General features: G+C 39.1%; 1 protein-coding gene across 5 annotated transcripts in view; it reads right to left on the bottom strand.

Moving 5' to 3' along the window:
• USH2A (usherin) overlaps window positions 1-25,760 on the bottom strand; it is an 848,241-nt gene that overhangs the window by 277,650 nt on the left and 544,831 nt on the right. For all 5 annotated transcript variants that reach the window (XR_011381453.1, XM_070055318.1, XM_008268426.4 and 2 more), the window contains exons 39-41: window positions 23,226-23,376; window positions 22,520-22,662; window positions 11,569-12,197 (exon numbers count right to left, since the gene is read on the bottom strand). Coding sequence is in view for 4 of the 5 variants with exons in the window: in XM_070055318.1 (XP_069911419.1) it covers window positions 11,569-12,197; window positions 22,520-22,662; window positions 23,226-23,376 (923 nt within the window). In the remaining variant the exon portion in view is untranslated. The remainder of the gene's footprint in view (window positions 1-11,568; window positions 12,198-22,519; window positions 22,663-23,225; window positions 23,377-25,760) is intronic.

The following is a 25,760-nucleotide window of genomic DNA, read 5'->3' on the forward strand; positions in this document are numbered from 1 at the left end:
TTTATTTGAAGGACAGAATGACACAGAGAGGAGAGAGAGAGAGAGAGAATGAATCTTTTTTCTGCTGGTTCACTCTTCAAATGCCTCCAACAGTCAGAGCTGGACCAGGCCTGCAACTCCATCTGAGTCTCCTACATGGCTGGTGGGGACCCCAGTACATGAGCCATCATCAGCTGCCTCCCAGGGTTCACATTAACAAGAAGCTGAATCAGAAGCAGAGAAGTCAGGACTCAAACCAAGCACACTGATATGGGATGCAGGTGTCCCAGGCGGCAGTTTAACCAGCTGTGTCACAACACTTGCTCTGACTGTCGGCTTTATGACAGCGGAACCTAAAATGCATGTTCACTTTGGGCCTTGCACACAGAAGTACTGTTGAGTAAGCAGTTGTAGTTATAACTTGTTAGGCTATATTTCTCCTTAGAATACAGTTATTTTGAAACATTAAACAATAGATTTCAACAAAGTTATTTACTGATATCCAAATTTATAACTACATATAAAATTAAAGTCACAAAGGAATCATAGAAAAATTACCATTGAAAAGAACTGACCAAAAATTCTATCTTAAATCAAGAGGTAGTTTCCTTTAGAAGCATAACCTGAGATTTTTTCAGAATATTTTTAGTAATAGGCGGTGACAAAGTGAGCTCTCAGCACATGTGAGTTGGGCAGTATTGCTTGTTGATTCTCATGGTAATTTATAATTCACAAGGGGTCAATATTGACCCAACTGTTGTTATGTGGCCTGAAACTATTGTTAATCTTGAAAGCTTCCTGTAGAGTTCCAGGAAGGGAATTTTGTGAGGAAAGAAATTTCAAATGTGTTTCTTATGAGCAAAGAGGATTTGTCTCAATACAGAAATTGTTCCAGAAATCCAAAGCAAGAAACATCATAGAGCACACATAGGTTTCTATTCATTATTGCAAAGGTACAATGGTCTTCTTGGCCTTGAAAAACAAGTCAAGGTCAAGCTCAGGGTGTTCCCTGGTCCTACAGCATGAATGAGAAAAGAAGAGCTATTATAGCTAACTTCCACTTGACTGAACTAGGAATTCACAACTTCTTTGCCTCTCAAATCAGAATATTCAGGTTCAGGTCAGAGCTTGGCAACACTTGAAAGAATTAAAACTTAGGAAATAGTCTGTGTTACTAGTTGAGCTAACAGCGAATTGATTTGGAACTTGGTATTGAGGCTGAGAAAAAGCATTCATGAGATAAAACTTGAATAAGATATCTACCAGCAGAGATTAAGGGATTTGATGTAATGACTCTGGAGACAGTCATTTGAAGATCTAAAAAGCCTATTTCCTCCTCTAAAAATGTTTACATCTAGAAATTAGCTGTTTTTCTCATTTTTAAAAAGGTTATAAGATTAGAAAAATATCTTTTTGATAGCAGTGAATTAGAAGAAACAAATCTACTTATACAGAAAAATTTCAGGAATATATAAAACAATATTTTATAGCAATATGGAGAAAGACACTTTCATTAATGTCAGTAGGCTAAGAAAAATGGTTGTCTAATTAGATCACCCTCCTGAAAATATCCTGGAGCCATTATTAAAAATAAATTATTAAAAATAAAAATTAAAAAATTTTAAGGAGCCAGTTAACTAAATATTATATTCTTTTCTTTCCTGTACTTTCAACTGTACTTAGTATAGGTGTGGCCAAAATGCATGATTCAAAATGTTCAGTTTAATTCCCTATGACCTTTTACATATCCATGAAATATAGCGAGGATTATGAAATATTATTGTAGCTTCTTGGCCTGAAAGGCAAGAAATGTGTTCCTTAGTAATTAATTTTACAACAAAACTTATTTTTTAAATTTTTTTTAGTTTATTTTACAGATAGAGTTATACAGTGAGAGAGAGAAAGGTCTTCCTTCCATTGATTCACTCCCCAAATGGCTGCTACAACAGGAGCTACGCTGATCCAAAGCCAGGAGCCAGGTGCTTCCTTCTGGTCTCCCATGCAGGTACAGGGACCTAAGCCCTTGGGCCATCCTCCACTGCCCTCCCAGGCCACAGCAGAGAGCTAGACTTGAAAAGGAGCAACCGGGACTAGAACCAGAGCCCACATGGAATGCTGGCACAGCAGGCAGAGGATTAACCAAGTCAGTCACGGCACCTGCCCAACAAAACTTATTTTTTAAAATGTAGCCATCTTCACTTTATTTCTTTCTTTTTTCTTTTAAGATTTATTTATTTATTTGAAAGGCAGAGTTACAGAGAGGTAGAGGCAGAGAGAGATTCCATCTATTGGTTCACTCCCCAAATGGCCACAATGTCTGGAGCTGGGCTGATCCAAAGGCAGGAGCCAGGAGCTTCTTCTGGGTGTCCCACATGGATGCAGGGCCCCAAGGACTTGGGCCATCTTCTACTGCTTTCCTAGACCATAGCAGAGAGCTGGATTGGAAGTGGAGCAGCCAGGACTCAAACCAGTACCTATATGGGATGTGGGCTTGCAGGCACCAGCTTTACCTGCTATGCCACAGTGCCAGCCCTTCTCTCTTTTAACTAAATAAAATAAATCTTTAAAAATGAGTTTTGGGGGTTAGCACTGTGGCATAGCAGGTAAAGCTGCTGCCTGCAGTGCCCACGTCCTATATGGGCACTGGTTTGAATCCTGGGTGCTCCACTTCTGATCCAGTTCTCTGCTATGGCATGGGAAAATAGTGGAAGGTGGACCAAGTTCTTGGGTTCCTGCACCCATGTGGGAGACCGGGAAGAAGCTTCAGGCTCCTGGTTTCAGATCAGCACAGCCCCAGCTGTTATGGCCATTTGAGGAGTGAACCAGTGGATGGAATATCTTTCTCACTGTCTCTCCCTCTCTCTGTAACTCTACCTTTCAAATAAATAAATAAATATTAAAAAGGAAGGAAGGGTGGGTTATACAGAGAGATGGAGGGACAGACAGTGAGCTTTTCCATCAAGTTCATTCCCAAATGGCCACAACATCTGAGTCTGGTCCAGGCTGAAGCCAGGGGCCAGGAGCCAGGAGCTTCTTTCAGGTCTCTCACGTGGGTGCATGGCTATCCTCTGCTGCCTTCTCAGGCACATTAGCAGTGACCTGGATCAGAGGTGGAGCACTTGAACTGGACTTGAACCGGACTTGAACTGGAGCCCATATAGGATGCTGGGGTCTCAGGCGGCAGCTTTACCCACTATGCCACCACTCTAGCCCCCATCAAAACTTTTAATAGAATTACAGTTTTATAGTGGAAATAAAATGTTTATTTCATAGATAACTTGCTTAACATGATTTTTTGAGTGGTTCTTAATATTTAGATCTCCATTTCTTTGTTTGGTTATATTTTCATAAAATAGGACAAGTAGATAACTGATTAGAGAGCCACCGACTTTTGCCAACCCTTTCAGATCCTTAAAGAATTGTTCTAGAAAATCATGGCACCATCAGAATTCCACATTATTAAACAGAAACTTAGAGGTATAGGTTAGTTGATTAGCTTTAGGCTCAGAAAGAGCAACACATATAAACATTGTTAACTGACTGACTTCCTGCTTGAATTCCATCAAACTGTATTTAAGAAGTTTATAAGTAAATAAGAGTACCAAGGTATTTCAAAAAGTTTGTATAGCATCATGGCTTAAGCCTGCTGCTTGTGATACCAGCATCCCATATCAGAGCACTAGGTTGAGTCCTGGCTACTCTACTTCTGATCCAGCTCCCAGCAAAGTTTCTGGGAAAGCAACAGAATACGGCCTGTGTTCTCAGGACCCTGCAACCCATGTGGGAAGCAAGGGTGAAGTTACAAACTCCTGGCTTCAGCCTGGCCCAACTCCAGCCATTGTAGCCATTTGGAGAGTAAACCAGCTGATGGGGATCTTTTTCTCTCTCCTTCTGTCTTTTCCTGTCACTCTTCCTTTCAATAAATGGTGCTGGGAAAACTGGATTCCCACGTGCAGAAGCATGAAGCAAGACCCCTACCTTACACCTTACACAAAAATCCACTCAACATGGATTAAAGACCTAAATCTATGACCGGACACCATCAAATTATTAGAGAACATTGGAGAAACACTGCAAGATATCGGAACCGGCAAAGACTTCTTGGAAAAGACCTCAGAGGCACAGTCAAAGCCAAAATTAACTATTGGGATTGCATCAAATTGAGAAGTTTCTGTACTGCAAAAGAAATAGTCAAGAAAGTGAAGAGGCAACCAACAGAATGGTAAAAAATATTTGCAAAGTGGAAGTTCTTCCTTCAGAGAAAGGTACCTCCTTCTTTGATGGCCCGTTCTTTCTACTGGGATCTCACTCACAAAGACCTTTCATTTAGGTCCTTTTTTTTTTTTTTTTTTTTTTTTCCATAATGTCTTGGCTTTCCATGCCTAAAATACTCTCATGGGCTCTTCAGCCAGATCCGAGTGCCTTAAGGGCTGATTCTGAGGCCAGAGTGCTGTTTAGATCATCTGCCACTCTATGAGTCTTCTGTGTATCCCACTTCCCATGTTGGATCATTGTTCTCTCTCTTTTTTATTCTATCAGTTAGTATTCGCACGTGGGTGGCAGAGACCCAAGCATTCAGACCTGCTTTCCCAAGTACATCAGCAGGGAGCTGGATGGGAAGTGGAGCGGCTGGCATTGAAACTGTGTTCATGTTAGGAGTCAACGTCACAGGCCGAGGTTTAACCCATGGCACCACAATAGCGGTCCCAGTAAAGAAATCTTGAAAAAATGTTTCTAGACAGATAGAACCAGAAGATAAGTATTCTTTTTTGCACAAAAAGCTTTGAAATCCACACAAGCTTTTCAAAATATTAATTTCCCATGAACTTTTTGAAGACCCTTCTGGATGTATGAAGGTGATCTAATGTGCTGAGAATGGACTGAGGATATTGGTCCTTCATATTTATGTCAGCTATGCCACTGAAATTGGGTGGCTCTGAGGAAAATATGTAACATCTCCAGGCTTTGGGCTCCTCACACCTATTGTGGAGACACAATCCTGGCTTCATGTTTAGACATTCCACTGCTTAATTCTAAGACAGCTTCATCAATCGAAGATACAATGCACCACAGGGAAAGAACATGTGTAAATATTTAGTTTGATAGAGCAGTTCCTCTTAGCAACTGACTCCTTGGCAAAACTCATACAGAAAATGATTTACAACAAATGGCTCTTAAAATGAATATTTGCCTTCAAAATATCCTCCTTTTCTCATTATTAATGTAAATTTTAATTTTAGATGTCTTGCTTGTATTTCTCAATCAGGCACAGTACAAACATGAGAGAAGGAAAAATCAGCAATGCCTCTCTGATTCCTCCCTCCACAGCCCCTTCTTAAGGAGAGGAAGTTACTGCTTGGCATCTATTCTTCCACACCTTCGAATGCTCATACAAATAAGGCAGAAATTTTGATACACTTGCAAGTTTTTTTTCTTTCTTTTTACTTTCTGTAAACAGAAAAAGTGTATTTCATATCTGGTATGTTACAACTGGTATTTAGCCTTAACCATAGTTTATGGACACACTTGATCATATTTTATTTGCTTTAATATGAAATTATTTTCATGAAAAAATTATTTAGTTATTACCTATTGGCATTATCTCACTGCTAAAAACAGTATTTGAAGATGTATGCAATACATACCATTGTATTTATTTAGCACTGGATAGATTACCAAGGAGTACAGTGCAAAAAGTAAATATGTGTTTCACTTTGATCTTTACCAAGAGATTCCTTTCTGAAAAAGTTGAGGTAATTCACATTATCACAAACAAGGCATGTGTCCATGATCTGTATTCCCACAAACTCTCGATATTACTACTGTTAATTTTTACCAAAGTACTTATTTCTGACTTTTTATTCTTTTTTAAGCCTCCTCAAAAGTAATCAAGTTATTTCATAACAATGTATAATTATCTTTTTTCAAATTTTCATTACATTATTTTCATCTTATTTGAGAGAAAGAGTGCGCGAGAGAGACAGAAACAAACAGCAAAGATTTCCTGTCTGCTGTCTGTCTCCCACATGGGAGGCAGGGACCCAAGTACTTAAGCCATCACTGCTGCCTCCCAGGGTTTGTATTAGCAGGAAGCAGAGCAGTGAAGACTTGAATCAAGCACTCTGATCCAAGATGCAAGCATCCCAAGCAGGAACTTATCACTGCCACATTCCCACACCCTTTTACTTTAAAATCACTGAGTTCCTTCTTTTAATTTAGAAAGGGACCCCTCATCTTTAAATTGCATAAAATTCTCATTTGTTTTCTTCCACACTTTCTATTTTTTTAACATGAACATTTTAATTCTTTGAAAATTAGTTTTGACAGAGGGATCTATTTTTGGGTCCTTAAACACGAATAGCTAGATAGACCAGTATCATTTTATCAATAAACCACCTTTTCCCAGTGTGATAAATGCCACATCTACAATAAGTTTCCACAAGACTTGTGTCTAGGTCTAAACTCTTGAGTCTCTTCCATGTTCTACTACATGTCAATATCATATTGTTGGAATATAGTGCCTTTAGACAAGTTTTGTGTACTACAGAAAATATAATGCCACATTTTTTTTCTAGAACTTTTTTTTTTACCATTTAGTCTTCTGTTTATATTTTAAAATAATTTTGTCCAGTTTGAAAAGCAAAAGAAAACAAAAATGTTACTGGCATCCTGATTTGAACAGTCAGGTTTATTTGGCAATTTTAGAAGGATTGATTTTTTTGTTGTTGCTGTTGATGGAATAAATCCTTCTGTCCAGGACAATGGCCTAGTCCCCATTTGTTGCAGTATAAAGTACAGAACTGCATGGATGCCGGAACCAAATTGCTTGACTATGATTCTAATTCTTATTCCTTATGTAATTCAACCTCTCAATTCTCAGCTTTCCTTCTGTGAAATGGAGATAACAATACCACTTATCTGACAGGGTTGCAGTAAAGATCAAATGAGAGCAATTTTTTTGGAACAATGTATACATTCAATAAATATTACTTGCCATTGTTGTTTTATTTCCTCCATAAGATATTTGTATTTTTTATTTGTGAGTTGATTTAAGCAGCCGTCAAAAATTAGTCCATCTTTAAAAACTGATGAGAATTATGATGAAGACTCAACTCCTTTTACTTTGGTTTGTCGCAAAGCCCACACACGAGTGGCACTACATGCAGACAGCAGAGCCAAAGCACACAGGGACATGGTCTAGGTGGCACTCTCCCTCCTCCTGGTGCTGAGGCTGGTGAGTTCAGCTGCCTGAGCTGGGTGAGGACCCTCTTGCAAAACAGGAGCTGGGGACTGCAGGTTTGCTTCATTTATCCTGCTTAAACTGTGAGAAAGTTGGCAAAGGCATCAGGTTTAGAAAATGCAAGACCACTATAATAGAAGCTTTCTGCAGCAGTACTGTTGTAGAAGTTTCTCTACATTTTACTTCTTATCACTCCTCAATTCTACTCAGACACTCAGTGCAGTGACATGCACACTAAATCTACCCAACTTAAATATCTTCTTACCTTGAATTCTTTTCAGAAATCACTGCTGAATTTACAAGTCCAGTTTCTGCATCTATTGACCAATGGGCTTTCTCCTTTAATGGACTGATAAAGGAAGTGTGTTGATAGATTTCCTTAGGTTGAACCATCCTCCTTAACTTTCTGGAATCAAATCTAATTTGTCCTGGTGTATCATCTTTCAATAAATTGCTTAATTTGGGTAATATCATCTTTGGAAGTTCTAGACTGATATGCAAATGTGACAATCGTCTTTAGTTTTACTGGACTATATTTTTCAGAGTACTGTTACCAACTTTATAGAAAAAAAAGTGCACAGCTTTCACTTTTCCAGTTGACACAACCTCTCTGGCATCACACATATATTTTCTTTGTAATCAAATAAGATTTTCAGAATATGATTGATTTTTGCTGCTGCACTCTCTAATCTTCCTTTTTTTTTTTTTTTTAAAGATTTGTTTATTTATTTGAAAATCAGACTTACAGAGAAGGAGAGGCAGAGAGAGAGACAGAATCTTTGACTGCTAGTCCACTCCCCAAATGGCCACAATGGTCAGCACTAGGCCAGGCCAAAACCAGGAGCCAGGAGTTTCATCTGTGTCTCCCACACAGGTACAAAAGCCCAAGGACGTGGGCCATTTTCCACTGCCCTCACAGGCACATTAGCAGGGAGCTGGATCAGAAGTGGAATAGCTGGGACTTGAAGTGGTGCCCATATGGGATGGAGGTGTTGCAGGTGGTGGCTTCACTCACTATGCTACAGCACCGACCCCAAATTTTCCTTTCTTATTGCTTAAATCTACACCAAGTCATTTTATCTCTTTTTATACGTATTAATGTTACTTTGGATTTGTTTGCTTGTTGACCTAAAGATGTGTAGTTTCTCTCGCTTTCCCTTTTAGACTGTAATTCTTGCGTCATTGTATAAAGAGCACGGAACAGAGGAAGTAGGTGGAATACTAGCTCCACTATCCCCTCCCTATCAGCGAGTATTCATTATTCCTCCTAACCTGATTCGTTCTTTCCCTCCAAGTCTTTGTCACTTTCAGGCATATAAGATGCTGATTTGTTTGTGTTCTATCTAAAATGTAAGCTCTAGCATGCCAGGGACTTTATTTTGATCTCTATTGTAACCCCAGTGGCCAAAAGAAGCATTCGTGACGATTGTGTCAATGTCACTAAATGGTAGCACTGAAACTGCTACTGATGTTGCTAATCTTATTAACAATTTTCTTCATTTAATATATACTTGGAACAGCTTTTCATGTGAAATGATGAATAAATTTCATAACCAAGGCATTGATGACTATCCTTCTGTTATTCCTCATAAATCTTTTATTTATTTATTTAACAGAGTTAGTGATAGAGAGAGAGAGACAGAGAGATAGGTCTTCCTTCCGTTGGTTCACTCCCCAAATGATCGGTACAGCCGGAGCTACACCAATCCGAAGCTAGGAGCCAGGTACTTCTTCCTGGTCTTCGATGCAGGTGCAGGCGCACAAGCACTTGGGCCATCCTCTACTGCCCTCCAGGGCCACAGCAGAGAGCTGGACTGGAAGAGGAGCAATCAGGACTAGAACCTGGCTTCCATATGGGATGCCAGAGCCGCAGGCGGAGGATTAACCAAGTGAGCCAAGGTGCTGGCACCCTCATAAATCTTTCATTTTGACTTTTAAATCTTGTACTCTGCAAAGAGAAGTCTTTGTTTTGCATCATATACCTCCACTTACCAGGTAAGCTGTATCACAAGAACATGTGCTCTGGTAAAGTATTAAGATCTTTCTAAGCGCCAGCTCTGTGATTAATCCTCCGCTTGCAGCGCCAGCATCCCTCTCACTGTCTGTAACTCTACCTCTCAAATAAATAAATAAAATAAAATAAAAGATCTTTCTAAATATCATATGAGCCAATAGAACTACAGCATACCTATGTGATTTTCATTCTATTAAAATACACGTCATCAAATACTAGATTCAGTTGAATATTCCTGCTGTTTCTCTTCATTGACAACTTTTTTGTTTCATGGTTATAAACTAATAATCATTTTTGTGCATTTAAAAAAAGTCACTAGTATACAATGGCCTTATATTTCAAGTACTTTCTGAGAGACTTTTAAATTTCTGACCTAAGATTACTCCCGCTTTGTGGGCGTGAGATGACAGCCTGTGAGAATCACTCCTTTGGCCAAGCTAATGTAAACTTCTCATGCAAGTTGTCTAGTCATGCCTATTGCTTTCTTGCTGGATATTACAAAGGAGGGCAAAAAAATGAAAAACAGGCCAGAAACTTGTTCTAGACACTTTTTTTTTTTTTTTTTGACAGGCAGGGTGGACAGTGAGAGACAGAGAGAAAGGTCTTTCTTTTGCCGTTGGTTTACCCTCCAATGGCCGCTGCGGCTGGCATGCTGCAGCCGGCGCACCACGCTGATCCGATGGCAGGAGCCAGGAACTTATCCTGGTCTCCCATGGGGTGCAGGGCCCAAGGACTTGGGCCATCCTCCACTGCACTCCCTGGCCACAGCAGAGAGCTGGCCTGGAAGAGGGGCAACCGGGACAGAATCTGGCACCCCGACCGGTACTAGAACCTGGTGTGCCGGTGCCGCAATGCGGAGGATTAGCCTAGTGAGCCGTGGCGCCGGCCTGTTCTAGACACTTTTGATCACTGTCTATATATGCTGAATCAAAGAGCATTGTGCACTGAGTTATTATTCTTCCAAAACTACTTGCTTTTTTCTAGATCTGCTTTAATCAGCATTGCATAATTATAATATTTTTGTTAGAATTCAGAACAGAGTGTGTTATGTGGCTTTGTCTGTGTGAAGGCACTGGGTTTGTTATTTTACATCCTATTGATTGGTTCTGCTACCAAAGTTTTCCAGAATTCCCCAGGGATTGACAAGAAGTCTCCTCTGGAATGATGAATAACTCTAGATTTGTTTGGATTTTTTGTTTTTAGTTTTGTTTTTACTTTGATTGAAGCTTAAGACTTCCTAATTCATATCACATGTGATGAATTGTAGATCTTATAATTAGAAAATAATTTCCTTTTAGTGTTTTAATAACATAAGTCTATGTTCTTTTGTTATTTCTATCCAATAGGTGTGCTGCTTTCACTGTCTCATCCTGAAATGAATAAAGATTTTTTTCATTTTCAATTATCTTTATATACAGAAGATCAATTTAGTATATACTAAGTAAAGATTTCAACAGTTTGCACCCACACAGAAACACAAAGTATAAAGGAAAAATAGCTTTTAGTTTGTAGCGTAAATTAAATTTCCTCAACAATTTATACTATTTAGCATCACCTAGTGTTCACTTTTGGTGAGGAAGAGAGAATACACAACATAGATCCAAGTAGTAATTTCAACAGATGAACTTTGCTGTTATGCAAATGTCCTTTGTTTTGTGCTCTGGTGAGCAAGCTACTGCACCAATGCTTTTGGCAGTCGTACAAGACTGAATCCATGGAAGCATGTGTGTATTTACACAAAAGAGGCTTCTAAGCTACAAAACTCCCTCCTGTTTGGTTATACTAATTTCCCTTGAATGAAGTTTGTATGCCAGCCAAAACAATGGTAGTTATCCTGTTCTCTAGAGTTCATTCCCAATAGAATGAGGTGAATAATTGAACACTTTCTAGATAACCCAGGATTGTGGTATTTTTTATTTCCCTCCCTGTCACTTAAATTCTTTGATTATTAAAAAATGCCAGAGTCTTAGTCATTGGAACTTTTGCTAATATGCTAATCCATTCCTCCATATTTTCCCATCTCGTCTCATTTTCTGATCTATTTAAATCTGACGTGGTGGTTAAGCTAAGCATCCCATTGTGGCATTCAAAATACTTCAGGTGTGCAAGGCAAATGGAAGCATCTCGACAATATAATTAGGGGGATACAGGGAGGAATGAAAAACTGACATCGAAGTCAAGATAGTTTGGGCCAAAGGCCAAAACCCAGTTTCTCCAGTGAATGCCTAAAACAACAAATGCATTCGTTTTGTCAGTAGATGGCTCTGTTCAACACAGAGTCAAACCAGGGTCCATTCCTTCAGTGTGCAAAAGGAAAGAGCACTCTGGATCTTACCCTGGCTGCATCGGGTCCAAGAACATGCACTGCAGGTGGCTGTACTCCAGCGGGTCGTGAGGGTCTCGTGGTGACTTCCGCCCAAGCACTGCTGTTGGTGCCTCCATTCATAGTGCTCATCAGCACTCGATATTCATATTGTGTCCATGGGTTAAGAGAAGGAGTCTTGTCAATAAACCTCATGGAATGATTTCTTGGGAGAGTAACCAGGGTGGTAACTTCTTCCTTCCCTTTGAGTCTTCTCTCAATTGTGAAGTTCTCCACCAAGCCGTTGGGGTGGGTGGGGGGTTGCCAAGCTATAATCACCGATGTCGGAGTATCAGAGAACAGTTCCGGACTCGGGATGCCTTCTGGTGCCCCTGGGAGTGTCCACACAGTCTGGGACTCTGGTGAGAGGGAACACCCTCTGGCTGTACAGGCTTCCACTTGAAACGTATAGGCTGTATATGGCAGTAAATGAAGCACTGTTGCACTGGTGACATTCCCAGGAGCCCTCAAGCACAGATGGCCACGTTGGTAAATGCTATAGTGGGTAATGACCCCATTGCATTGCAGAGGCTGCTGCCAGGTGACCAACATTGTCCTCGACTTTATGTCCAGAAGAATCGGAGGGTCTATAGGCCCAGGTTCTATAAAGGAGAAGAAATCCAAGAAGTCACTCCCGTAGCTCCTCAAAATACAGCTGAAACAAGTGACAGGTCTCCTCGTACAGCATGGAGACCGAACAGTTGGCAAAGGTCAGTGGGTAAACAAATAGCCTACCATCAAGGCAAGGACCATAGCTGCTGGCTGCTTTGCTCATTCATCTTTGTGAAATACTTGTTGAATATTACTGAGTCAAAATTGCCACTTTCTTTTCTAAGGTGACTATTGCTAACAAGCAAAACCTTCACAAAGATTTTTGGAAATAAAGGTATTAGAAGAGAAACAGACAAGGAGGCTTTTAAACCCAAGTTCTGGCTTCTGCTACAATTTTTTCTGAAAGCCCCAGTAACTAATTATAATCAATAACACTATCATAACAAACCTGCGTATTTTACAGCCCAGTAAAATCCTTCGGCATCTCTCATTATATATTCCATATTATACTTGGTTCTGTTTATCATTCTAATCCATGTTTTGCAATTTATCTACTCCCTGTTAATATTATAGGTGATTTTTTACTGTGACTGTGACAGAAGCTGCCGATTTAGCTCTTTCACCTACTGATAAATAAACAATGCACAGATCTGACCTTTAGGTTAACAGGTTTTATGCTTGCTCCACTCAGCACTCTAACTGATTCAATTATCATAAAGGTTCAGGAGGCCCCATGAATACTGAAAAAGGCCCACCATATGCCTGCATAGGTGTTGTGGAACAGCAAATATTCTGCAGCCCTCCAGAGAAATTCCTTAATTGTAAATAATTTCACCAGGCGACACAATCAAGTCACCTTGAATGCAAGCCCCTCTGCCTGCGGAGGCAAAGTGTTATTTAAGCTTTACTGGGCTGCATTAAATTCTGCAATTTGAAGGGCTGTTAAGTTTTTCAATTGAAATTTCATTTAAAATGCAGGTGCTTTTTATTATATTGAGGCTTTACTGCTCTCTAGGTACAAGCAAGAACATGGTGCAATAACACAAATCTGGCTCAATCACTGATCAGTAACAGCTGTAATTCCAGAACATTTAGCATTCTTATAAACCACGGGCTGAAATCTATAAATTGCTACAACAGATCAAGAAAATACTGTGGCCCCCTTTTCTGCCCACAGGAGTTTTGACATTTATGAGATTTTTCTGTGAACACTGGGTTTTATTGAAAATCTTTACAAAAAGATATACTTGGATTTAGTAATTGTTTAAAGCAGCCTTGATGATGTGAGTGTGTGGACGAGACTCAGGGTTACCTCCAAGGCTTGCGTTTTAAACGCAGGATATGGCTTTGCGAAGTCAGCGTCCACATTAATAGTTCGTTAGCGGAACATGCTTTCACACAACAGGATTCACGTGTTGGTCACCCACTGGACTGGCGGAAGAAGCACACTTGTGGAGGAGGAAGATGCTACAGTGCACTGACCCTGAAATCAAGCCATTTCTGACAATTTGCTAATGTACCCAATTTGAAGAGAGAAATCCTAAAAGAACAGTGATTTAACGGAATTTTCCATTTTAGTCTGTTGTGAGCTATTATTGTAAAGCCTTCTTCAAACCACTGTGACTTTTTTTCTTTTGCTCTCTGGTATACAGTAGCAGCAATAGCAGCAGCAATTATTAGATCAAAATGGGGATATAGCTCCTTTTCTTATTTATACTTGTCACCTAGATTTGGCTATTTCTCCGAGAAAAGCTAGTGCGAGACTTGTAAGATATCAATGTTGTTTTGAAATCGAAAAAAAGTAAATCCTCTGAGATCGGGGTTCATAAAATCAACGGTGGAGATTCAAGTCTTTAATGTCTAACCCATCTCACCTTCTTTCCCCCAAAAAGAACAACATACACTTATAAATCAAAATCTTTCCTATTAGATTTTCATCAGGGTCTTGCATAATTATTCCTCATATGTGAACTATCAAACTGTGAGCTTCTTCTGGGAAAAGAAACAACACGGGTGCAGTTTGTTCTCTGCAGTGAGGGGGATAAGCCTTTTATTTCTCCTGAATACGATAGTGTGATAGGTGAACCTCCATGATAATGAGATGAACTTGCACTTCAAATCCTCACAAACACAGTCTTGCCTTAAAGATGATCTCTTATCCTCGGGAAGAAGAGATGTTCAATTTCAATTTCATGATCCCCCCACCCCCAACCCTGCTTAAAAGCCGGCATACATTTTATTAGCTTCCCACTCCGGCTGGGTACACTCCCTGCTCTTGTTGCAAAAGGCTCCTTCAACTCGTGATTCAGGCCAGGAGCCTGAAAGCAGCTTAATTAGCTCCTTTGGCTAGGGAAGTGTTAAAACCTGACTCCTGGCACTCTTTCAATTTAGTGCTTTAAAATGATAAGCCGAATCATCTAATTCTATATACAAATCAACTGGCCTGCTACTGCATGGTTGAAAGGGTCACCACAATTATGTAAAACATGAGTAATAACTATAATTGGGGTAGTTTGCTAATACAATAAAAAGCTCTGAACATGAGAAAAGTTATGCTCACAGCAGTAGCTATCACTTTCTAAAGTAAGAATTCATGGATGAAATGACATGAAAAAGATGGTTATAAAATTTTAATGGAATGATAAAAGGCAAAAGTCAGCCTCTCAGCTGAATTCTTAAAATCCCTATATATCACAATCAGCTCCTTAACTGTAAAATCAATGTGGAGTATAACATGTTGTCAATGCGGCTGTCACTGGAGGGGAGACTGGGAAGTATGACAGGCACACAGCTCAGCTGGCCAGTGATGAAAACACAAGTGTACAGCCTTCTCCGTGGGTGTAATTGTTTAGAGAACTCCCTCATGGAGCTGGGAACGGGAGCAGCCTTTCTGCTCCGATCACAGCTTCATATTTCAGATCATTTCATTACAGCATTAATAACAGAAAGCCGTTTCAATTTTGGCAAATGAAATTATCTTTTATGGGAAACTATTTTGCTCATGAGCTTCAAAAGTTCAGCCCCAGCCTAAAACAGAGCAGTAATTTGATAACACCAGGGTCTGTTTACTTCTACACGCAGGTGAGTATATTGCAGAGTATGTGTACACAGGGGTGTGTGTGTGTCTGTATAAACAGTCCGACTCCCAATTTGAATGTGTATATAAGGGGGCTTCAAAAAGCACGTGGAAAGTGGAGTTCAAAGAATTTTGTTTTGGTATAAAAATGTTTGAAATCAATGCAGATCAGGGTTCTTCAAAAAGTTCATGATTGCATATTTTGCATAAACTATGCATAGATTTCATTTTTTTCTGCATCAAAATAAACATCTTTCAGTTCTATCTTTCGATGAAACTTTTGAAGCTCTCCTAACTTTCAGCGGTTTTTGTGGGTCTTCTACATTTGTTTGCTATTAGAATTATGCGTGATTGATCAGTTTTCCTGTTATGTTCTCAGTCTTGCCCCGAGCAACTTTTTACCATTCTAATTAAAAGCTCACTCAGTGAGTTTTAAAGGCTCATTTCAGTAATATTAACTCCATAAATTTACCAATGAATTAAAAATCATAGTGGCACATATAATTATATAAAATGATCCTTTATATGTTAATTGTTAATGAAGCCTTTTGATTATACAGTACTGATATGTTTAGCAAAAGAATAGAGCAATGGACACTGTCTTCTCTATAATCATGAATTCTTTTATCAATTTATTATTTAGGCCCCCAGCTACTTTCCCAAAGAATTTCTGACAGCTCAAAATAAAAGAACCAAATGTAAGAGGATTGATAAAATAAAGGAATATTAATCTTATGGTAACGAAGAGAGTACAAGAGTTGTGTCCCAAAACAGATGTTAAGAACATGCATAGCAGTTTTGCACAAAAATGCACCTTCAGCTTTTTGACAACTGATAAAAAAGCAAATGGACCGTGTAACATAGGCACCATTCTTTAACGTGAGGAATTGCGGAGGCGAGAAAGATGTTGGGATTGAGAGGATCCTGCTGGGTGGTCTACAAGGAGGAGAACCAACCTCAGAAACACGTTTCTCCTCTAGGAGGGCGGTAGAGGATGGGGCAGGAAGTAGGTTTTCACTTCTAGAACTGGGACATAGTGTGAGGTGAGCAGCAGCGAATGTTTCCTTCAACGTTAGGGGCAGAAAATAAAACATACTCATGAGGGAATTCTTAGAAGGCAGAAAAAAGTCCTAAGACATTACGCATCATCATATTCACCTCTTGTATTTAGACAAAGCTTCATCAGAATTTTTCCAAACATGGTCCATACACTCTAGTTACAGAGGTCATAGCTATGCTGCCACAGTAGGTTTTGCAGACCCCGAACAGCCCTTTCTCTCTTTGTACTTATTTTATCTGCTTGGAAAAGAGGAGTTTCAGCTACATTGTCAAAGTGAGTAAGAAAACATAATGAAAAGAACCTTTGTGTTATTTTAGCATTACAGAATGTTCTTTTATGGGCAGGTGCTATATAAAATCCTATAGGAAATGGCTATAGGATATTGGGAATCACCTATATTTCTTGTTAATAGTAAGCAGCTAGCAGACTTTAGATTTGAGACTCTCTAAGTTTCTGCCATCTACTATAATGGATGGCAATTAGCACTGGGTCATTGTCTTTGGTCTGCTAAGATTTTTAAAATACTGACAGTTTCATTTTTTTCTCTAAGTTAAAAAACAAAAATAGTTTGCTAAAGCATTTAGTGAATGGTCAGCAGATAGCCTTTTCTGGTTAAATGAAAGAACAGAAACACAGTTACTGTCCAAATGTCTTGCTTGTAACAGGCACCCAATCAAATAAGAAATAATCAGAAGGTGGCTATCATAGATTTATTTTTTGTTCATTTCTTAAACTAGACATAGGAAAGGCTGAGGAAATCTTGATTGTTTATTATTTGAATTTTTCAGTGCCTGGATATAAAGAACACAGAAACAGGGAGCTTTATGTGCCCACGTGAAATGCAAAAGCTCAGAAGAGAAATGAAGGCAAGACAGAACTTTTCATCAGTCCATTCATTCTTCCAAAAAATTTTCTGTTGGTCACTTTAGCTTGAATACATAATAAAATTTTAGGGCATAAAATAACACAAAATCATAACATTTTCTCTTATTAATTACAAAAATGTACAAATTTGGGAGAATTTATGTGACAGAAAAAGTATGTAATGACAAATGCAGAAAATTTGCTCTCAAATTCAGTGGATAAAATATGTTACTTTTGATCGTGGATTTTCTGTTAATGTAAGTGTAGATAATCACAAAACTATTTGAAATGATAAACATGTCAGCATTCAGATGATAATATTTAAAGCTACCAGGAAAGGTATTTGGAATGGAGAAAGCACCTTCATTTTAAAATGTTCCTATTTTCCTCTTGCATAGAACTCTCTTATCATAAGGATTCTTACTGAGACTTTAATTCTGAATACAAATTGTAACAAGATATTTGTAAAGTAATAATAGTTTTAACATTTAACATTTAAATACTCTTAAGAGCACATGTACACTTTTTCAAATCACTTGGAAATACCTACTCTGGAATGATCTTGATCAATTTATCAAAATTCACACCACATTTTTACTTCCCCTCCTCACAATGAGGATTCAGAGTGCTTTACTCTCATTATAGGCTGTAAGAATAAGAACAGAAAACGCTTTCCTCTTGGGTTCCCTTTCTGTGTCCCACCCCACACCCCTCATTTTGAAGAGCACATGGTTTGGGGCTAGCAGAGGGCTCTCTGATTAGAGCATTTGTAAACGAGCCAAGACAGCCAACGCTGAATCAAAGCGACAGCCAGCAGCCTGCCTCTGACTACAGCAAAGGACGAGGGTCACTTTGGGGATTTCCCTCCAATACTTTTGCTTCTCACCCTAGGCCTCCTAGTGTCATACCCAGAGGCTGGAACTAGTGACGCAGCACCCTAAAAGCCTTCTCTGTGTCTCAAGTATCAGTGGCTGCTTCCTACAGTGACTGATTTTCTAGACCAATGGTGATAAAGTAAATTTCGAATTTTCAATGAAAGTGAACTCCAAATATGTCTATTTCCTTACCTGGTCTTGTCCCCTGAGGCAGGATATTCTGGCACTGCACTTAGTGGGCAGTGCCTTTCCTGCAGACTTACCCTTATAGGTGGCTCAGCTCTGTGGCCTCTAACTGCAGTTTTACCAGGTATGCCCCTTGCCAGACAAAGGATGCCGCAAGGGAAGAAAAACGTCAGATTTGTCCTTGTCAGTTTCATTCCTGGTATACAGCAGGTACTCAGTTGATGTTTGCTTGGTTGATTTTCATGGATTTACATAAACTCTTTCGAATCAGTATTTCCACTGAAACTTTCAAGGCACCTGCTGTGTATCAGATTCTACATCAGGTACTGGTGATGCCAAGATAGGTAAGACAGAGCTCTGGTCTTGAGAATTTCTAATTCAGAAGGGCATACTGACCATGCACAAGTAATTACAAACCCAAATTTGAAGAAAGCAATGCAAAGGGAAGGCTTCCCAGGGGAGGTGACATGTGAGCTGGGGCTTGATGAGTGGGTAGAATTTTGACAGCCAGTGAAAGAAGGCTGATCTGCTCAATCTAGGTTTCAACTGACATTGCAAAGTCTTTCCATCTTATTCCAAAGAACCTCTTGTTTGTAAACTGCAATGGGAATCTCAGGGGTGAATGAAGACTGCTGAGGGTGGAAAGTAAAGCAGGGCCTAGATTATAAGATAATTTCCCTCATTGCTGCATCTGCTGTTCAGAGTACAATTTAAAAAGTGGGGAAAATAGCAAGATCTAATCCCATACATTAATACAGAATGCGAATAGTACTTAAAATCTCATTATGTCCTTGGTAAGGTATGTCTTCTTATCTTTTAGCATGCTCTAGTCAGAACTCATGAATAATCAGTCTGCTAGCAAAGTAACAAATGAATGAAAAAATCTGTAACTAAGCCTGAAGAATCAACTGTTCAAATCCCATCAATGTTATTTAATAATGCCTCTTTATAGTGGTTGAGAACATAAAGGTGAAATTTTAAACTCCAAGGTTAAGGAAATGATCAAATTTTTAAAAATATGACAACTAATATACTTTGGAGTCAATTAACCTTTGTTTGGTTTTTTATTTTATTTTTTTGGAGGGAGCAAAGTGATTTTTAGAAAACAATTTTAACTTCATTAGTTGATCTCATTGCTTGTCTATATCCTATATGTTTGTCATTAAAATGATTGAAATCACCAACTCTTTCACATTCAATCTTATTACCTAGAAAACACTGAGAAAAACAGATTACTCGACCTTTACTGGTCTAAGTTATCCAAAATTTTTAGGAAAAGTTGGTTCAAAAACATACACCCTTTCTACCAGCTACAATTTCTGCATTCACATACCTACCATACATGAGATAATCATAAATGAGCATGAGAGAGAACAATAATATAACCATGAGTGGCAGTTATTTCTGTTTTAAAGATATCAAAAATTTCAGTTGCTACGCAAGTGCCTTCATTTTCTTAATCATACACTCCCAAGTTTAACACAATCGTAATGCATTTTTACAAGCTTCAGACATGGCAGAGGCTTGGACTGCTTGCTGCACATAAAAAAGTCGCGTGTTGTTTGTGTTTATCTGGTTGCAAATAGTTGAACACTACACTGACCAAGTTGGCTGGAACAAACATCTTTTATTAACACACGTTTAACAGGATTTAAAATATTCATAGGAAATGTGCATTATTATTATTTGGCATCAGCACACTAGATTTTTAAAAATGCATGGAACTGAATATCGGTGGCACACCAATGTAAATGACAAATTATTTGAAAAAAAAAATCTATTAAAATTCCTCACAGCCCTTTTCTCCGTCCAGGAGAACTTCTCTCGGCACCTGAGCATTTGTGTCTCTGCTGTAGCTCATTTCCTGTCTAGGTTTCTCTTTCTGGTTTCAGCTGTGTCACAGGCTTGATGAAAATCACTGTCTTGAAATATCACACTAAAAATATTGCCATTGGTGACCTATTTTGGCACTAGGAAGTTTGAGCGTGTGGCTGATGCAGAAAGGTGCCTGTTGATGATATGAAATTTAAATGTGGGCATGAGGTGACTTCTCTGTTTCAGTCTGTAAGATGATATGTGGAATTTCTACATTGAAAATTGCACTTTGGTGAGCAGGAGGTGCTGGTCAGGATCAAGTATGACGTGCAATTCTGGCGTGAGCTGTCAGCATGGGTGGTTTTATAAGCAATGCTTTGTAGTCTTGACAGAAAAACTGCTTGTGCCCAATGCCAATCACTCAGTCTTTGTCAACTCAATTGCACATCCTTTCAGAGATGGAATCCATCTCCACTGACATCCAAAATATAGAGTACACTGTCACCACATCTCAGGGGTGAGCACGTGGCGGTAAGTTAACCTGGAGGGTCACAGGGCCAGCTTCCGGCTCCTTGCTAATGTGTCCAGCCTCACAGAGCCCGTGCAAAGCAGCGGAAGGAAGAGTTCCTCATTTCAGGCAAAGGATTTAAACAAAAATCATGGCAGAGTTTGATACCTACCAAACACATAAGATTAAGTGTAACTAAATCTTATGTGAGGAAAATGAAGGGTTAATACCACTCACTTCAGACACAGGCCTTTCAAAGACATAAAGATGGCAGGGCTCTGTGCATTAAAATTCTGACTGCACACAGTCTGAGATAGGAGATGGGAGGTAAGTTTTCTGAACAAAGGATGCTGTGCTAATTGGCACTTGGCAACATTTTTGGATTTTGCTTTTTTATATGCCATCTTCCTGCTCGAAGACAAGGAGGTCGTGGCCAACATTCCGTAAGGATTGTGGGCTGATTGCCTCTGAATATTCCATTTTTTTTTTCTGGGGGAATAGAAATGTTTGTGGGGAAAAAAAAGGAAAGTCATTTATTTCTTCCTCCAATCTGACACTCTATTGAGCCATCATTTCTGCAGTAGGGGAATAATTATTTCTAGATGATCTTTAGTGAGTGTCATCAAGTATGCTGTTCCATCTAAGAAGGAGATTTAAACTTCAGTTATTTTTCAAAAAATGTTTCTTCAAAATTCTATTGTGAATGCAAACTCTTCAGTTCATAAATCTGAACGCCGTTGGTGACCATGGCATCAGGTTCCCCGGAGTGTACGTAATGCTCCCCTAAAAGACAGCGCATCAGTGCTTTGCAGGGCCTTGGGTGCCGTTTATTGTACTGCGCTGATAATTTACTAAATGGTACCCTTGAGACTAAAAACACTGCATTTGCCCTTGTAAAGTACCTAACTTGCTCCCAGGGAGTGATTATCAATTGGGAGAAGTGGATTAAGTATTATAGATTATTGTTCATAATGATTTTTTAAAATAAAACTTTAAAGAAAGTGGCTTATTCTAATTCGCTCTCATCTGATGTCTTATCTTCAATAAAATAATACAATTAAAGGTAGTAGAGAAATAAAATGATCTAATACACAAATGCTGTTGTCTCAGAGATTGTACCTTTGTATTAATATCTAGACTTTTCAAAGTCACTCAAGTCCTCATTGGATATAGAGCCAGAATGGCAATTGGCCAAAATAGCAGCATCTCCCAAGAAGACTGTGATTAAAAGACTTGACAAGATTAACCCTAAAAACCTCACTGTTCAAAGATACAGTGTCCTCATTCACTCTCTATGGCCTGATTTAATTGCCAACTTTTCTAAAAAAAGAGCTTCCATGTATATGCTTCCATAGACATAATTTGTATAAAACCACACATAGCCATGTGTTTCTCAAATACAGCCTAGTAAAAACATAATATATGCAAAAGAACATTTTTAGTAAATACTAGACAACCAGTTGCATATAGCAATCTAAATCTGCTCTTTATAATTCATACAGAATCACTATTATCAGAGTATACTTCTTTATCTTGGAGATTGTCTTTTGGGTATGAGTAAAAGTACAACAGACTCCATTTCCAAGAAAATGAATATGGATGCTCTAAGTATACTCATAAATTAAGGTTCATATTTCATTTCCCCAACTTCCAGAAGTCCTCCAAAGCAGAGAACCTCAGTCACAGAGCAGAGGATGACAACCTTTCTGTTTCAGGGCATGGAAGAATACTCTGCAGGACAGGTTGAGGCCAAGCCATGTGGATGGCAAACTACTTCAGCCTGTCTCAAACTCTTCTCTGAAAGCCCACAGTTTTCTTCTCCTGGAGTGATCTGACTGCCCTGAGGGTCTCTGTTGCCCCAGGAAAGATCAGTGTTCCTAAATGATGAGAAATGAGAGAGGCTCATTTCTTTGCTCTGAAAAAATTGAAGACATTTAAGATGCTCTAATGTAGAAGACATTTGGTTGTGTATTGTTCAGACCACTTACTGTCCTCTGCGGTCATGAACGAGATCCAAGAACTATGTGCACTGCCAAATCCATTGGAGGCAACCAACCGAAACTCATACTCTGTGTACGGCTGAAGATCTCTCACTTCATAGCTTAACGATGCAGAAGGACTGGAAAATAACCTACATGGGGAAGGAATGTTAATAGGGAAGTGTTAGATATTCAAAGAAATAACAGTAAAACATGATTGCAAGAAATTTCAGAAAATAACATGCATTTAAGCATTGCAATTTTATTTCCTCAACTTCTTTCAAATAAGTGGCCATTTGGCTGAAGGTTTGTAATCCTGTGTTTGTATGAGCTGTACATTCTACTAGTATACAGACTGACTGTCATGTACAATTTGTAGAATAGGTCGTTGTAATTTTTTAGCCACAGTGAAGATAACTTTCTGTTGGTTTCAGGTTCATGTTCATGAAAAGTTTTGTGTGAAGAACTCTTACTCTAAATGAACTCTACTATATAAATGAAATCTAGAGAATATACTCTGTCTCTATAAATGAAAACAGAATTTTTTTGCGAAGCAAATAATTGTCATTTAGCTTGTTTGCTTGTTCTTGTTCATTTGGACTTCTAATAGGTAACCAGTACTTGTTGTACATAAGAACTAACCAAGTCTTTAAAAATTTTCTGTGTGAGTTGTGTAACACAGCTGATGGGAGGGCAGACAAAGTAGAATACTCACTCTAACAATCTGTGGGTGGAGGAGCCAGGCCTCATCTGGAGTTGGTATCTGGGAGAGCCGGGAGCGTTGTTCCGAGCTGGTGTAGACCAGACAACCTGAAGACTGGTTGGAGTGGCAGATGAAAGCCTGGGAGGCAGCACGCCATCTGGAGCTGTCAAAAAACACAGATGAATTAGAGCAGAGAAAACTGTGGAGAACATATGCTGGATGGAGTCGAAATGCTCCATATACTGGAAAAACTGTTCCTCAGGATCAACAACAATGTTCAACATGGTCCATTTAATTTAACATTTTCATTCCTGAACTACTCTACTTCCTTATTGTTCACCACAACACAATGACATTGGTAGTTTCTTCTTAAAAGCCAGCCCCCCACGCAGCAAGACAGATGAATATTCAACACATTCCCACCTGTACTTGTTTGTCTAATGGAAAACATGGAGGGAAATTCGTGACGCAAATATTAAAATACCTTTTTAATTTAACTATTTGTGTAAAAGATGGAGCAAATGAACACTGGAGCAATCCAGATCTGATATCCCTTCCATCAGTATCACCCACGGTCATCTTAGCAACACCACTATGCTTGACCGTGGTTGGCTTTGTTTCCTTTTGGAGGAAGGGAAGCTTGCTAACAAGGTATGCTTTTGGAAGGATAAATACAAATAAGTGGCTGAAAACAGCATAAGTCAGCCTTAATTCTCAGTCATGAAAGTACTAAAACAAATTTGCTTTACCTCAAATGTTTTATACAGTTTTCACTCTCATAGTGCCTCTGCCCATATTCAAATGAATTGTATATTAAAGTATACATGTCCCTTTTTTTTCTGGTATAAGTTGAAACTCTTGGAAAAATCCAACCTGAATTCAGTACACTGGCTTGATATAATCTAGTGGGGAAATGTATTTGAATGTTCTAGAAGGCCTAACAGGAATGAATGACATTAAAGTGTATGCTACTCAATTGACAAGATGACCCTGGTTATCAACTAATTAATTTTTCCAGCAGATAAAATGGGAATGAACCTATCATATCAGTGTTTATTTCAAAGCTAGCTAGAAACTCAAAACAAAATTAAGCAAAGCTCTGTGGCTTTAGAAAAATGTTGTGACTCTGTTCCCAGGTTTTCTGATATTTATACAATAAAGATTTTTCCCTTGTAGGATTGGTGTGAAATCAGAAGTTATTTAAATTAAGCACCTTACTTAGAGCCTGACAATTGCTAATTTAATTGTTTCTGTTACTACTGTATTGTAGCAACCTGAACTTCCCTTTGCACGATTTGATCATCAACACGATTTGTTGGGAACAGTCTGATGAGTCTAAAGTAAGTTCCTCCTAATGACCACACAGTACTTAAAACCATCACTGAAGAAGGAAAAATGATGAAACTCATGAAAACAAATGAGAGATCAGGGTCCATTTTAAACATTATTTTATATGTGACCTTGTGTGGTATGTGGCTTTAAAATACTCCATAAATCAGGAGAAGCTGCATGTGAGTAATGAGGCTGTTGAGTGACCAGTGATGAGAGAGGAAGCGTTAGAATGCACATTTCTTCAATCTGTTGTAAGGGTTTTGAGGTCAATAATTCATTCATTTGCCAAATAAACATTTACTGAGGCTCCCCTCTGGGCTAGGTCCTATTCTTCATATGGAAGAATAACAGATCTGGGTAAAGTAGTCACTGTCCCCACCCCATTGGAGCTTACATTTAAGTAGAGGGAGCCAATAATAAACAAACAACTAACAGAACATGTTAAAGGATATGAGACATTGATAAGTAACCTGGACAAAATAAAGCAGTGTAGAGGAATGGAAAGGGATAAAGAGCACACAATTTTAGTTACTAGACAACAATTTGGATTGGGCAGGAAGATTATAGAAAGGACAAGTGGTTAGCAGACATCTCAGCCAAGAGCCTGATGGCATGGGGGCCATGATCATTTCTGGAGGGACAGCAATCCAGCCAGCCAGAGCAGGAAATGCAGAAGCTGCAGGAGGGGAAAGTGCTGCTTGTGTTTGAGAACTGGTAGAAAGGCCTGAGTGGCTGGAGCAGTCTGAGGAAGGAGGGATGGAAAAGAAAGGAGTCTGGACAGACAGGCAGGGTCAGCATCAAGAGGGACCTTGGAGTCACAGAAAGGACTTTGGATTTCATTATCCAATGGGTGGGAGCCACTTCAAGGTTCGAAAAAAGGAAATGATGTGGTCTGGTTCTAAACTCATAATGACCTGTGCTAATTGGGGTCAGTGGTGGGGTGTGTATGGCTAACAGATGGTAAGGTAGTTAGATGAGGCCAGTGTTTGCAGTCTAAAGTCTCAGGGGAGTGGTGATGTCATTACTGAGATGAGGAATACTTAGGAAGGGACCGAGTGCTCTATTTTGCCCATGTGACATAAAAGACGTGTTATAAATTTTTAGTGGTGATAGAGGACTAAGTTTCAGACAAGAATTTGGATAGGCGTTTTGAGCCAACTTGTACTATGATATTTAAAGGCTGGGGTTTGATGAAATCAACTAGAGACTAGAGAT

Source organism: Oryctolagus cuniculus, chromosome 13, assembly GCF_964237555.1.
Source record: "Oryctolagus cuniculus chromosome 13, mOryCun1.1, whole genome shotgun sequence".
In the NCBI taxonomy this organism is placed as follows: domain Eukaryota; kingdom Metazoa; phylum Chordata; class Mammalia; order Lagomorpha; family Leporidae; genus Oryctolagus; species Oryctolagus cuniculus.